This window comes from Thunnus maccoyii, chromosome 3 (assembly GCF_910596095.1).
Source record: "Thunnus maccoyii chromosome 3, fThuMac1.1, whole genome shotgun sequence".
Lineage (NCBI taxonomy): Eukaryota > Metazoa > Chordata > Actinopteri > Scombriformes > Scombridae > Thunnus > Thunnus maccoyii.
In genome coordinates this window covers 28,087,960-28,101,972 of record NC_056535.1, presented here as the reverse complement: position 1 = coordinate 28,101,972, position 14,013 = coordinate 28,087,960, and the positions used below count along the sequence as shown (strand labels likewise).

Genomic DNA, 14,013 nt, shown 5'->3' with positions numbered 1-14,013 from the left:
TCTCGCTCAGTATAAACATGTTTTGTCATTTATTCATATGTACTCCAGCTTTGAATGTGGCAAGGATTTTGCTCCTCTGTGATCCCCTGCTTGCAAACTGTCAAGTCAGGAGAGTGATGTTATATTAATCTCAGCTCAGTCATTTCATTAGCAAGTTAAAAGAGTAAAGTACACATTTTTAAATATAAAATATTAGATTACCGAAAACATATATTTTTTAATTGTTGTTATAAGCATTCATATTAATCCAAATACCAGTGATGTCACATATCTGTGTGGCAAAAACAGATAAATGCAAATTTACAACCACTGGTGCTGTCTGTCAGTGCAAGCTAATCTAACTGGCCTTTACGTGTACTACTTACCAATCTACCACAAAAAGAGTGAGAAACAATGCTCTTATTAAATTAACTCTGCTATTTACTTTTAAAACTACTGTAAATGACTTTAATGCATCTGTGATCATGCCTTCAAGGCAAATTATAGGTAAAGTGTAGCTTTTTCCAAAGTAACCTATGCAAACAAACCAGCAAGCAAATTTTAGCAAGCTGTTAAATTTCATGCACAATTTAGTTTCTGTAAATTGAAATTGATGATTACAAAATTACATAATGAGAGTACTTTGGCAGATTTGCCCAGCACCTTGTCAAGGGTGCACCTGTAGCTCAGAGCTATGAGCGCTGAGATGGCACACACACCAGGCAAATCCATTATTATAACTCGAATACTGCAGTTGCATTTTTCCTGCTGGGACTAACTCACTGTTGATTAAGTACAGGTTTAATCACTGTTGAGGCCCTGTGTTGGCAGTACCTGGCCTTGCCTCCTACAGCAGGGAATAAACCTCTGGCTGATTATAACTTTTGCATGCTAATAACACCATTCATATTACATATCGGAGGTAGGGCAATGTCTTTCTGATTATTTTGCGTGGTTTCGACATAGCTCGGAGGATAATTTTACAGCTTGGCTCAACTGTGGGGGTGACATGTATGCTGTCAATAAGTACAACAACAAAACAAGTTGGTAAAGTACAACAACATCAAGTCGATACCACCTCGGTGAGAAGGAAAATAATACTTTTTTTTCTTTTTATTTTCAGGAGAGGAGAATTCACCAGGCTGGTTATGTGGAGAGGATGAAGGGAAGACCATGGCCCCATTTTGGTATCCGCTGCTTGCCTCTCACATGCCTGTCTTCGCTACAAAGTCACCAGAGAGAAAGGTGAGTCCACTGCTGCCAAAACAAGGCAAAAAATCTCTTCTTAAAGAGAGGACGGTTACCATATGTTCTGAAGTTTAAAACTGTTTAAATCCGATTAACGCAGTAAGTGCATATTTTAAAAGAAAGAAAATTGAATTTCATAGTCTTTTCATATCTGCATGTCATGTGTGTTAATAACATCAGTGTAGCACTTACAAAGCACACACTTCTTTGTTTATCTAGGAGCTCGGGGGCACACAGGGGAAATAAATAAATGATAAAAATGAATACATTAAAAAAAAAATACACTGATTTGTGCAGATTGCAGAGGCAGAAACACCCTCTATGTTTTCAGGGAATTATGTTTCCACCTGCTCATACCAACTTATTGGCAAAGACCACACTCAAAGCAAAGTCCTGCTTATTTTACACACACCATGGATAACTTCATTAATTGTTTAAAGCTACCAACATGACAGCGAGATTTAATGGTAATAAAACTTGTGCACTTTTCTAAACACTAACTAGAACATTTTAAAACTAGAAAATCTGTTTATTTTTTAAAGATATATGGATTTTTTTCCCCCTGTTGGATAAATAAGGACTGTCTTATGTTGACTAGAGATTGAATAAATAAATGAGGCTTTTCAAATATGCTGAAGAGGAGCAGGAAGGTACCAATAAACATCAAAATGATGTTATCATACCACTGATAACATATTTTGGTTGATGCACATTAATAGTTGGGGCGTTTTGTGTTTGTGTCGATGAACTCTTTTGCTCTGTCTCAGACACCCGAGCGTCTCTCACCTCTTAGCCTCTCCTCACCTGTTGCTGCTTTTAAGGGGTTGAGAGGTGCTCTTATGATAGACCATTACTGAAGCTCAGCCAGCTCCACCTGCTTATTCCGAGTTTCTCCTATTAATAATATATTAAGTTGCAATGAGCTGTGCCTGGTTTTAGTCGATGCCTGCGGTCATCAAAATGATCAAAAATGTACTGGTCAAGCCCGTGTGTGTTTGCACCTGGAGATTTAGCTTGCATTTGTGTTTTCGCCCTATTTCAGAAAAATAAAGCAGCCTTACTCATTAATTTGCAGTATTACCTATGATAGTCTAATACAACCACATTTAATAAAGGGATGGCTCCCTTGGTATAAAGGGAATGGTAAAATATTTGATGGTTGACAAATTTATAACTTCTGCACAACAACGTCTGGACTTGGATAAAAAAAAACAACAACTTTATCACAATCACAATTTACATTTACAATATAACAAATGATATTCAAAACCAAACCAAATACTTCCACTTAAGTTTATACATATAAACTAAAATGAATATATAAAAATATGACATGAAAAAGCCTCCCTATGGATGAAGCACATACTGTAGCATACTGTAAGAAGGAATTATTATGTACTTTCATTTGGATGCACAAAATAATACTAAAGCTGATCATGACTAATGAAATATTTAAGACTAAACAATGGAATGGATGGCATCGATTGTGCTTTAGCTGCAAAGATTTTTATGTGTTTAATGTTTCTAAACTGGCAGTGTTTATACTTAGGAAGAAAAAGGCCTCCATTACAATCAATCTGTCAAAGCAGTTTGACTTTCACTGATGCTAACTTCTCCTCTTAAGTAGCCATTAGCCCATAGTGGCCATGCAATCTTTATTTTAATAATGGTTTTGTCGAAAGAGATCTTAGTGCCATTTAACACAGTCATTTTCCATTGAATGTAATCAAAGTGCACTTGCCTTGCCCTAGCAGATAAAAATACATTGTCTCGGAGATGAGCTCACTCAAAAATACCTAGACTATTGGAATTACAAGGTGACATGAGAGCATCTCCTCAAGATGCTGAAGAATTTCAATCAATACAAGCTGTTAAGACCTAGAAGCCTCCAACAGATCAAATGGTCAGCACAGGTGAAAGATAGACTAAAAGGGTGTTAGAAGTCAGTGGAAATGGTATGAAATCAATTTGCAGGGACTGAAAGATGATATTTCCAACCACATTTTCAATTGCAATAATGTGGTTACGGGTCTTACTGAGCAAGGTGGGTGGTTGGGGGGAGCCAAATTACCTTGGCCACCAGGGGAGGATGTTATAAAGTGATCATGCAATTATCTTAATGGCTGTGGGACACCCAAGCATAAATCAATGTTCCAACATTAGATTAAGACCTATACGCCAACCCATAGTCTGCTAGCCATGCGGACGAGAGAGGAAGGTTAGGTGAAACTGCAGCTGAAAGTGCAGAAAGTGTAGCTCTGACATGGTAGCGGGGGATTTCCCAAAAGATTTCGCAGACGTTCCAGAGTATTCTGCAAAAGTGTGTTACATCTGGCTGGAAGTGGAGCCAAGTCAATTAATATGTTTTGAGCCAGTGGGACCCCCTGAGTCTCTGAGGATCTGCTCATATTCTCCACTTCCTGCACAAACAAATGAAGCACCTGATCACACCAGTAAAGGGCATAGTGTCCATGTCAGTCACATATGTGGTTTACCATGAAATTATTTCACATGGCTTTATTTTTTTTCTGAGACGCATTCAATTCAGCATGTATGTAGGGCTGTAATGTCAAACATGTATGCTTGCACTGCTGAGTATGCAAGTATATGTGCATGTATGTTTCTCTTTTCGACTATATACTGTAGCTATGCACTTTTACACATCACAAGAATGAGTATGTGATAAGAATGGAGGCCTAGGTATCAGAAAGCTGAAGAGGTAAGCAGTAGTATTTCTTTCCCTTTTTTGACTAAAGAGAAGGTAGCATTAAATGGAGTGACTTTAAGTCCTTCATGCAGAGCAGACTGTGATTAGGGGCTTAACTCAGCAGCAGCCCCCCTCTCTGTCTCCATCTGTGCCTCAGCCACTGCCTCTGGGACACACACGCCTCTCTGTGCCAAAGCTCCGCAGCATCTCTTTCTCCAGCTCTTGCAGCTTCTCTTGGCAGTCTGAGTTACAGTGAGTAGAAAGGATGAAGAAAAGGAGGCAAAAAAAAGAAATCCCAGATTAAAAGAGATGTGGCCGAAGGGGCCGAAGCCATTTCCTACAGAAAATAAAGTTCTAAAGCAGCGTAGCATGAACAACACGCACAGGTCACCTAAGGGAGCTCAACCCACTGCTGGCTGTGTGCTGCTCAGCACACCCTGGTCCACACGGTGGGAGCTGGAGAGGGCTACTGGGTGAACTCGTTAGGCACCGGAGATAAACCTTATCACAAGTCTGCTGAGTGAGAACAGCGGGGGCAGACTGACTCCTCTCAATTTATCTCTTTCATTTTCTCCCTGTCTCTCTCGCCCTCTCTCTCTCTCTCTCTCTCTCTCTCTCTCTCTCACACACACACACACACACTTACACACACCTAGAGAATCAGACGTTATCGTGGCTAATAGACAAACCACATTCTGATGGGTCCTTGTTGTTTAAAGAGTCAGTGCACGCTCTGTTTCGCTGCCCTCTCTGCCATTTTGAAAGATGATACAGAGCAGGTTTGGCAGTTGGCCCAAAGGGAGGGTGTGAGGTGTTTGGGTTAAGGGATTAAGAGGAGATAGTGTAGCAGAAAGGGTAACAGCTGAACCAGTTTTCTATATAGGAGAACCAGCTGTTAAATGGAACAATTAATATAATTTTCTGAACAACTATTAAGTTGATGTCAATTTTAACAGGATTGATGCCTTTAGAAATGACAGATAAATAGATTACATTTGAATGGGCTGTTCTGCAGAACTGTGAGATCACATTTTGTCATTGCTATTATTTGTAAGTCATTTGCCAAACATTAGTGGCTCCTGCTTCCCAAAATGTGAAGATTTACTGATTGTTTTCTGTCTTATGCCATGTAAATAGAATGCTTTTGGGTTATGAACCACAAACTGTCACTGTATCCTGTTCAACAGTTTTTTAAAAACCTTAACAGATGCCTTTTGTTGGCATCAATTGTAATATTTGTTTGTATTTAGTATCTGGAACTTAGACTGGATGACAACAACCGTTCCCTTTCGCTTCCCCGTTTGACTATATGAACCTTTCATCAGCCGTTTCTTTCAGTTCTGTCCAGCAAGCTATGTTAGCCTGAAGCATGGAGGCCAATAATGGATGCATTTATGAAGCCCAATAATCTGACAGCTCGGCAATCTGTATAACAAGTGGCATACGATGGCGTCACACAGTGCATTGGGAACTGAATGGCTTAAATTATGTGCCTGTCTCTATCTAGGACACATATATTTCCTTGTGCACTGTATTTCTGTACAAATGCTCTTTCAGCAAAGCTCTGAAGAAGATCGATGCCTGGTTTCTCCTGATCTAACCGTTTTCAAAGTGGTCCATGTGCATTCTGTGTGTGCACTATTTTACGGTGAGGGGACAGGAATCCCTTGGCCGCATAATGATCCTCAAACTCCTCATATATCCTCCAGTAGGAAAGCACCTCTTCCTCTGCAACTCTAAAAGGTTCTTAAAGATCCAAAGCTACAAAGACTTTCGAAATAGTAAAGGGACATGTTTCCAGACTCCGTTTATGAGGCATTAGGCTAGGACAGGGCTGAGGATGGCTGCTATGCCAGAGCTCTTATAATACCTTGGGGGATTTCATCATGTATGCTTTGAAGTGCGGAATGACAAACTGGAAAAGGGTTTGGGCTGCATCAGGGTTAGCTTCCTTTCTCTTTTTCTGAGAGGATTAGCTTCTGTGTCTCAGCTCAGAAAACCGCAAAGCCTGCTCACATCTCACCCCTAATACACTTCACTAGTTTACATAGATCACACATTTTGTGATTTTTGGATGGAGCGTGATTCAGTCTGGAAATCCATTAAACATGTTATAGGTGATTTCTGTCATTGTCATTTGTGCAATCACACTGTACCAGGTCACGGGGGTCTGTACTTGTTTACTAGACTAGCTGGTGCTTTCGGGGCATGTTGTGCATGTCCCTCTTACTCGCTGTGTCATCCATCTTCCCTGTTGATGGAACGATAAGAGAGCAGCACTGTGCATTCAGCTAGCCACATGAAAGTGACTGCATGTACAGAAAATGAGCTTGTTGAGCGGCAAATACACTGTTCATGGCTATGTTTATAGCATTGTCTGGCGAATGACTGATTTACGGACATAATGACTCAAAGCTCTTAGAGCCAAGATGAAGGAATGGGTTCAATGGTGTATCAACCCCAGATGAGATACTATGTTATGAAATATGGATTAAAAAGGAGAAGGACAGTGTGAAAAGGTGGCCTTTCCCTGATGCAATGCCTCTCTGATGATTAATTTCCTCTCCCCCCTCGAGCCTGTTTTTATTATAATTTTTTTTAAGGTAAAGTCATCAAGTTGACACCTTATGCAATGCTTCTCCCTCTGTTTTTTCTTGAAGGTCGTTTGCTACCTTTCAGAGTAGAGGATATCAGCCACCTCTCTTATTTGTCGAGAACAGACACCACAACGTGGATTAAAAGCTCATTCTAACCACAGATCCACCAGAGTGTAACAGCTCCCTTTCTAACTGTAGTAATATCCTCCTGGTAAACAGAAAAATACAAACAACACGATCTGCAAGTGCTTGAGACTCGTTGGAGAGCACATACCATTCCTTCTTGGAACTCAGTTTTCTTTTTCTCTGTGTATTGCTTCTTAGAAATGTATAATAATCTAAAGCATGTAGGCATTTTTTTCAGGGTCAAATGAATTGTGAAAATGACCAACAATTCTGACTGTACTGTGCTCTATACCTCCTTTTAGGTTGTTTTAGCTGCATCATCATTTCTACATGATTTTAAATCTCTCACTGTATGTCAGCAGTGGCTACCCACCAGTTTCTTAATTTAGGGGACTTGCTAAGATGTGTTTTCTACTTCTAATTCAAACCCACAAAGCAATATGTATTCATGAACCAAACATGAATTTCTGCATGATGTTTGATTTGTATTTCTGAGTTTTTTTTTTGAGACTACATTTTCATTCCACTAGATACTCACCAAGTATCATGCTGATGTTGTCAGGGCATGAAGCAGAACCTAATGTGACATCTACTCCTAAAATCAACAGGTGCTGACTGCAGTATTAAATGCAAAGATACTCCCATATTTCCAAGTTTGTTAAAATAGTTCTGAAGGTTTTTTAGCAAGGATCACTCTGATCTTTGAGAGAAATATATTTACTATGAAATTCAGAATAACATCTGCTGATCAATTTTATTTAATGATCTATGTGTGTTAAAATGCACTGAAAAGCACATTTACAGAAAAGTAAAGTAAATTTTGTAGCCACTCTTCGATGAAGAAGCTCCCGTAAAAAACGGACCACAGTTCTCTTCACAAAAACAGATCACTGCTGCTCATCCTCTAAGTTCAAAGGGGGCAGATAAGCTTTTGGCATGCAGAATATGAGAATACAGAAGAAAGTGTCAATCTAATTTCTCTGTGTGAAGCCAGATCACAGCAGACTTGTCGCTGAAGCTGATATGGCTTGGCCCTTCTGGTCAGCGTGGCTCGGCTCAGGAAAACCCAAATCCAAACACACCAAACGTGTCACTGTCACAAATACAGGGGGCAGTGACAGCGCACAAGCTCTGACTGCTTAACACTCCCGATCAAAGAGGACCTCTCATTGAGGTCAGAGCAGAAGTCAAACTTTGGCATTCACAGAGAACAACTCTGACGGAGTTGTGACAGTTCCCAACATCTTGGCTAATGCACCAGGAGTGTGCAGAGGTCAGACTTTCTTCTTTGTAGATCTAGATCTCTCTGCCAGGGCTAAGCAGCATCAGCAGTCAAGTTTATTGAACTTAAGTAATGGTTAGAAGATACTTTCAAGCTAAAAGCAGCAAGTGCAAGCTGTACTGCCTCCCTTTGCAATAACTTTACGTCCTATTTAACAGCAAACAAAGTTGCAAGAACCACAGAAGCAGAAATGAAACTGTGGTGGGTGGGCGCTCTTGCCATAAATCTTGACTGACAGGTTCAAATTTACTAACAGGAGATGGCTCTGAAGGTGTGATTTTCAGAAATGTAGTGAGCACCTGTGAAATAAATGAAGAAGACTAGAAAATTCACATAGAGATGCAAAGTGTTCAAAGCTTACTAGAATTTTCAAATTGTCCAGATTAATTTTTTACCATACCAAATGTTCTGATGAAAGGAGGTTTTTATAGTAGATGATTTTACTAACAACATGAGAGCATAGAAGAGTTATATTATGAATGGCTGCCATGCTTGCCAACAGTGCAGCCTTACTGGTTTTGCTGCCAGGGTAGGTCGCAAAGTTGCTGCTGTGTGTGTGTTGAAAAGAACGGAGGAGTATTGAAATAAATAGTACAAATACCCAAGAGGCAGTGTTAGTGCCAGCATGCTAATATAGTCATGCCATCATTACATCGGTCATTATCACAGCGGTCTACATCCCTCCATAGGCAAGTACAGAGGTTTCCGTGTCGGATCTTTGCAAAGACTTGAACTGTTCAGAGACCAGTAATCCTGATGCTGTGCTCATTGTTGCTGGAGACTTCAATCAGGTTAACCTTAAGATGGTTATGCCTCACTTCCATCAACATATTGACTGCACCACAAGGGGAATAAACCTGTTGGTTCACTGCTGCACGCTATTCAAAAACAGCTACAGAGCAGAATCACTACCCATGCTCGGGAAGAGCGACCATGTGACCATCTCGTTGAGGTTAAAGTATGTAAACAAGCTATGATGCATGCCCCAATGACATGAGAGGTCAGGAAATGGTCAGGTCAATCAGAGGCTGCCCTACAGTCTGCACTACATGACACATTCTGGAGCATGTTCCGGGGCACCACCATCGACATCATCAATGACGTCAATGGATTCACTCAGTCTGTGGTGGATTTAAACTGTACCAACTGTACCCTTAACTACAATTAAATCATTCCACAACCAGAAACCATGGATCACCAGAACCATCCGGGATGCCATAAACACATGCACTGCAGCCTTAGGTCTGCAGCCTGGGAACATGGAAAATTATGAAGCAGCAGCCTACAATATAAGAAGAGCAGTAAAGGAAGCAAAAAGGGACTAACTACAATTCCAAGAGGGCAATTCCAGAAGCATGTGGCAAAGTCTAAGAACTATGACAGATTACAAGACCCCCCACCCCGGTGAAGTTCTGATACGTCACTACCAAGTGAGCTAAACAACCTTTATGCTCGCCTTGAGGCCATCAGCTGCCATCAAGCAAAAACAGCTGAAGCAGAGGTTAATGGATGGGCAGGTACACTTCTCACATCTATCACCCTTTCTGAGCATGTGAACACAAAGACAACAGCAGGACCAGACGGTATCAGTGGGTGGGTCCTCAAACTATGTGCTAGCACCGGTGTTCACAATGATATTCAACCTGTCCCTGGCTCAGTCTGTCATAACCATGTGCTTCAAGAAGTCCACCATCATCACTGTGCCCAAGAAAACAAGATCAGCCTGCCTGAATGACTACCTCTGTCTACATGTATACCCAGCACACTGGACCCACTACAGTTTTCCTACTAATCAATGGAAGACACCATAGCACATATCCTCCACACCACCCTATCTCACCTGGACAAGAAAGGGATCTATATGAGATTACTGTGCATTGACTACAGTTCTGTGTTTAACACAGTAATTCCCTCCAGGCATCACAAAGCGCAAGGACCTGGGGTTGAACAACTCACTGTGCATGTGGATCCTTGGCAGGTGGTAAGGGTAGGTGGACACACCTCTTCTACCCTAATCCTTAACACTGGAGCATCCCAGGGGTGTGTTTTGAGCCCCATGCTGTACTCCCTGTACACACATGACTGTGTAGCCACTTTCGACTCCAACACCATCATCGACTTGGCTGATTCACTGTGATTGTACCTTATATGATGACATGTGACAAATAAACTTGGTGGATTGATTGATTGAACAAGCTTTTAATTAATTTACTAAACAGCTGGAAGAGAGATTGTGAAAAGGACATGGGATTTTTAGTTTGCGGTTGTAATGACAGGAGGTTTACACAAGGTGTTTTTTGTAACTGTTGAGTTGGGCTTTCACAGTTAGTGTGTACTAAAGAGATTAATTTACTGGATGTATGCATAGTTGTCTTATTATAATTTACATGGTAATTGCATCGTACACACTTTGCATTACATGCAAACTTACATGCTTTGTGTTGCTTGAACTGTTCACACTGTTATCACTGTACCACAACACATAATCCTGGTTTCTGAACTGATTTCCCTTTATTACTCTCCTTGTCAGTAGAGGGCAGTGTAGTGTCTGCATATATATCAACAGAGTAGACACACCCACCGCTTGACAGCGAGGTCATCTGCGTAAGGTCTGATCTGTTACTGTGACAGTTAACATACTAATTACAGGGAATCATAGACACTCTCTAGCAATGCCTCAGAGTAGAGTCCTTCTCTGGCCCAGGGTTTCTGCTCACTCTGTACTTGTCAAGATAGCATGCACGAACAAATTATGCTCCCAGAAGGGAAATCCTGCAGATCTGCTAAATGTGGTAATTCGGTCACATTCTTCCACTGTGATTATACATCAATGCAGAGAGGACGATAGGCAAAAACTGCATCAATTCAAAAGGAAAGGGAAGAAAGCCCTCTCTCCTCTTTGGTTTCCTATTGTGCCAAACCAGTCCTGTCTGTTGCAGTGACATGTTCTCTCCTTATTCTCTTCTCAGCTAATTAGTCTTCCTGCTACTGTTGCACGGACTACTACCACTCTGGATGCTGCTTAATTTATTGCTGTTGTCCAGTGTTAAGATATTTAAGGTCATGTCTTTACCTTCTGGTCTCTCTTAGCTGCAAATGTGAACTTTCCATTTAGCTTTTATGTGATTTGGAAAGTGTTTTCATTCACTTTGACTGCAGTATGTTGAAACTAATAAGTTAACTCCCGTTTCAGTTTTGTCATCAAAACAAACTCCTGAGTTGATTGGGATAAGACGGTTAGAAAATAAAGACAACAATAACAACAACACAAAGAATGTTTTAAAAATATCATATTATAGGCTGGAAACAAAGGGCCTAAAGTGAAGTGGATTAGTATTTGTGAAACAGTTGTGATTTGTGTTTGTCTCATGTTATGCCAAACAGGCCATAGAATTAGAATCCAAGGATTGTAGGGGCAGACTCAAATTCGGGAGGTACTCCTTGATGTGCAGAGCTTCCTTGGCAAAAGTAGTGTCAACCGCCACATGGCTAGAACTGAGCTGGCACCAGAGCCCCCTTTGTTCTGTGTTTCCTGCCATCTGATATTAAGGATTATGGAAAGCCTTATCCACTCTTGTGCCCAGGGTTTCATCTTGGACCCCATGTTGACAAACAGTTGTGTCAGTTTCTTTCTTTGAGGTGGGTAAAGATCGCTCATCCAAAGCTTGTCTGGGCTCTGTTCGGATGTCTCCTGTCTCTGGCAGAAGGGTAAGGAAGATGGAGGAAGTGATTGACTACACAGAGAAGTTTTGGCCTGTAGTCCTCTTTTGAACCCATTAATGCAGGGGCAGTACACTGCTTTCATCCAGAGTTGGAACTGCCATGGCCGCAGGAGTCAGCAGTGTGGGTGTGTGGAGTTGTGTGTGTGTGTGTGAAGAGGGGGCATAGCGACACAACGAATTTGCATCACATTTGTTGGGCGTGTTGCAATCGTTCAGCTAGGAGCAGTGAAGGACACGAGGAAGAAATCTCAGTCGAGTCATGAATATGAGTTTGTGATGTCCTACCAATGTCAGGCTGTGGCTCTGAGCAGCGATATGCAAAACCACTCTCCAACTTCATTCCACTTATTGCTGATATGATCTGTGGCATAGCCAGGGGAGACAGGGAATCGGTACTGTACAGACAGTGGTTATTAAATTGAAGGAAATGTCCTGAGCTGGTTTTAATAATAAGCTGATAGCCACATGGTTTTGCCGCAAGTCCTAACCACCTCTAAAGGACCTGATACAGGCCTATTAAGAGTTAAAAATCAGGCTGTCTACTCAGCCCTCTCATGCAGATGGTTTAATCTTATTGTCTTCAAATGACTTTGAATATTCTGAGCGTAACGCAGGCCTGCAAGCACAGCAGGTGGTTGGCCCTTTGATCTCTGCTTGGAGATGCTGGTGGAATTTAAATCACGGTGTGACATCTAGCTCATGAAATCATAACATGAACAGCAAGTTCCAACTTTGATCCTGTTGTCCTTTTGTATTAGGTTCATTAGAGAGTATGATGTATTGGAAAACAGATAATGAGCAAACAACATTTTGCTGTCCCGGTATGGTTGTGTCATGAGAGTATACATGTCCATATACTGTATGTGAGTATAACAGCTTATGTAGCCAACTGTGTACTGTTAATATATCTTGAGGATGTGCCATGCCACTTGGAATATCATTCTACACACTAAAATCTGTGAAAAAACCTTTAAGTTGTGATGAAGATCTATTTTAATTTAATTTAATTTAATTTAATTTAATTTAATTTAATTTAATTTAATTTAATTTAATTTAATTTAATTACTGTAGGTAATTAAATTAAATTAAATTAAAATAGATCTGTTTCTATTAGTTAAAACATTTGTTTCCACCATTTTTAAAGCCAAATAATGTTCAAACGAGCTAAAGTTACCATAAGATATGAGATGTAGGTTAGTACACATTTGTCAGTGTCATCTCATCTCATTCATAGGCTGTATCCAAAATCATTCCCTATTTGCTACATATTTCCACGCTTAGATATAGAACACTAGAAGCGACATCATGGGATAACTGTCCACCATCTTACCTGGGTAGTGTTTACAATAGTCATCTATTGAGAGCAACTATGGTTGTCAGCTGTGCAGCACCTAATTGCTTTACCAAAACGACCAAAAAGACCATAGGTCTAAATAGGCCAGCTGAGTTCTAAGTCAAAGTTACAGCTGATTACTAGCTCTCAACAGCATTGATCTGTTAGTTATACTTAGAGAATAAAGTTAATGTTTAGTAACATTATAACAAAGTTATTAATATTGCCTTAACATCTGACCGCTAAACAGCTGTCAAACAAGTGTAATACATAAAACATGTTAACGACAGGGAGAAGTGCTCATCTTCACTCTTAAGTCCCATTTCATAACATCTCAAGACAAATCCAGTAAGCCAGCTATACAAAAAGTTAAGCCCAGGCAAATCAACATAACAGTAATGTTAGCCACAGCAACACAGAACACTAACCAACCGTACAGTCAGCCAACATATTGCTTTAGCTGCCTTGATCCCTGCAATCAGTTATCATATATTAACATCACTTGTTGTCAGCTTACCTCATGCCTCCTTTCAGTAAAGCAAATAAAAAACAATCCATGTCTTGATCAGTTAAAGTAATCCAGTTGGAGAAAGGAGATTTGTACTTCAGCAGTTCAGGTCAAGCTTGCAATTTTGCAAATTTCTTTAGAGAAAGAGAAATATCTTGTGGTATGTACAATTTATGACATTAATAAATACATTAATATTTTATAGCAGGTGTGTTTCTGATTGTAATTACCTGCCATAATATTGAATCTATTTAAGATTTCTACATAAAAGATATTGCTTAATGTAGTATATTAGCCATTCAGAGCACCAAAGACAGTTCTTACATATTAAGTTCAGGTAAAATCATTGTCTGCAATATAAATGCACAATTATGAGATTATCTTCATGAGTGAAAGCACCATTTGTACTCTTAGAGCTTTAATGATCAAAATTTTAACAGAATCTTTGTTTTTTGGTTCGTTCTAGACAGGCACAGTTGTCTTTACATTGAATAAAAAACAGTACGGATGT

General features: G+C 40.2%; 1 protein-coding gene across 4 annotated transcripts in view; it reads left to right on the top strand.

Annotated features, from left to right (window-relative positions):
- arhgef10la (Rho guanine nucleotide exchange factor (GEF) 10-like a) overlaps window positions 1-14,013 on the top strand; it is a 124,571-nt gene that overhangs the window by 76,931 nt on the left and 33,627 nt on the right. For all 4 annotated transcript variants that reach the window (XM_042406800.1, XM_042406798.1, XM_042406799.1 and 1 more), the window contains one exon: window positions 1,103-1,224. In XM_042406800.1, coding sequence (XP_042262734.1) covers window positions 1,103-1,224 — 122 coding nt within the window. The remainder of the gene's footprint in view (window positions 1-1,102; window positions 1,225-14,013) is intronic.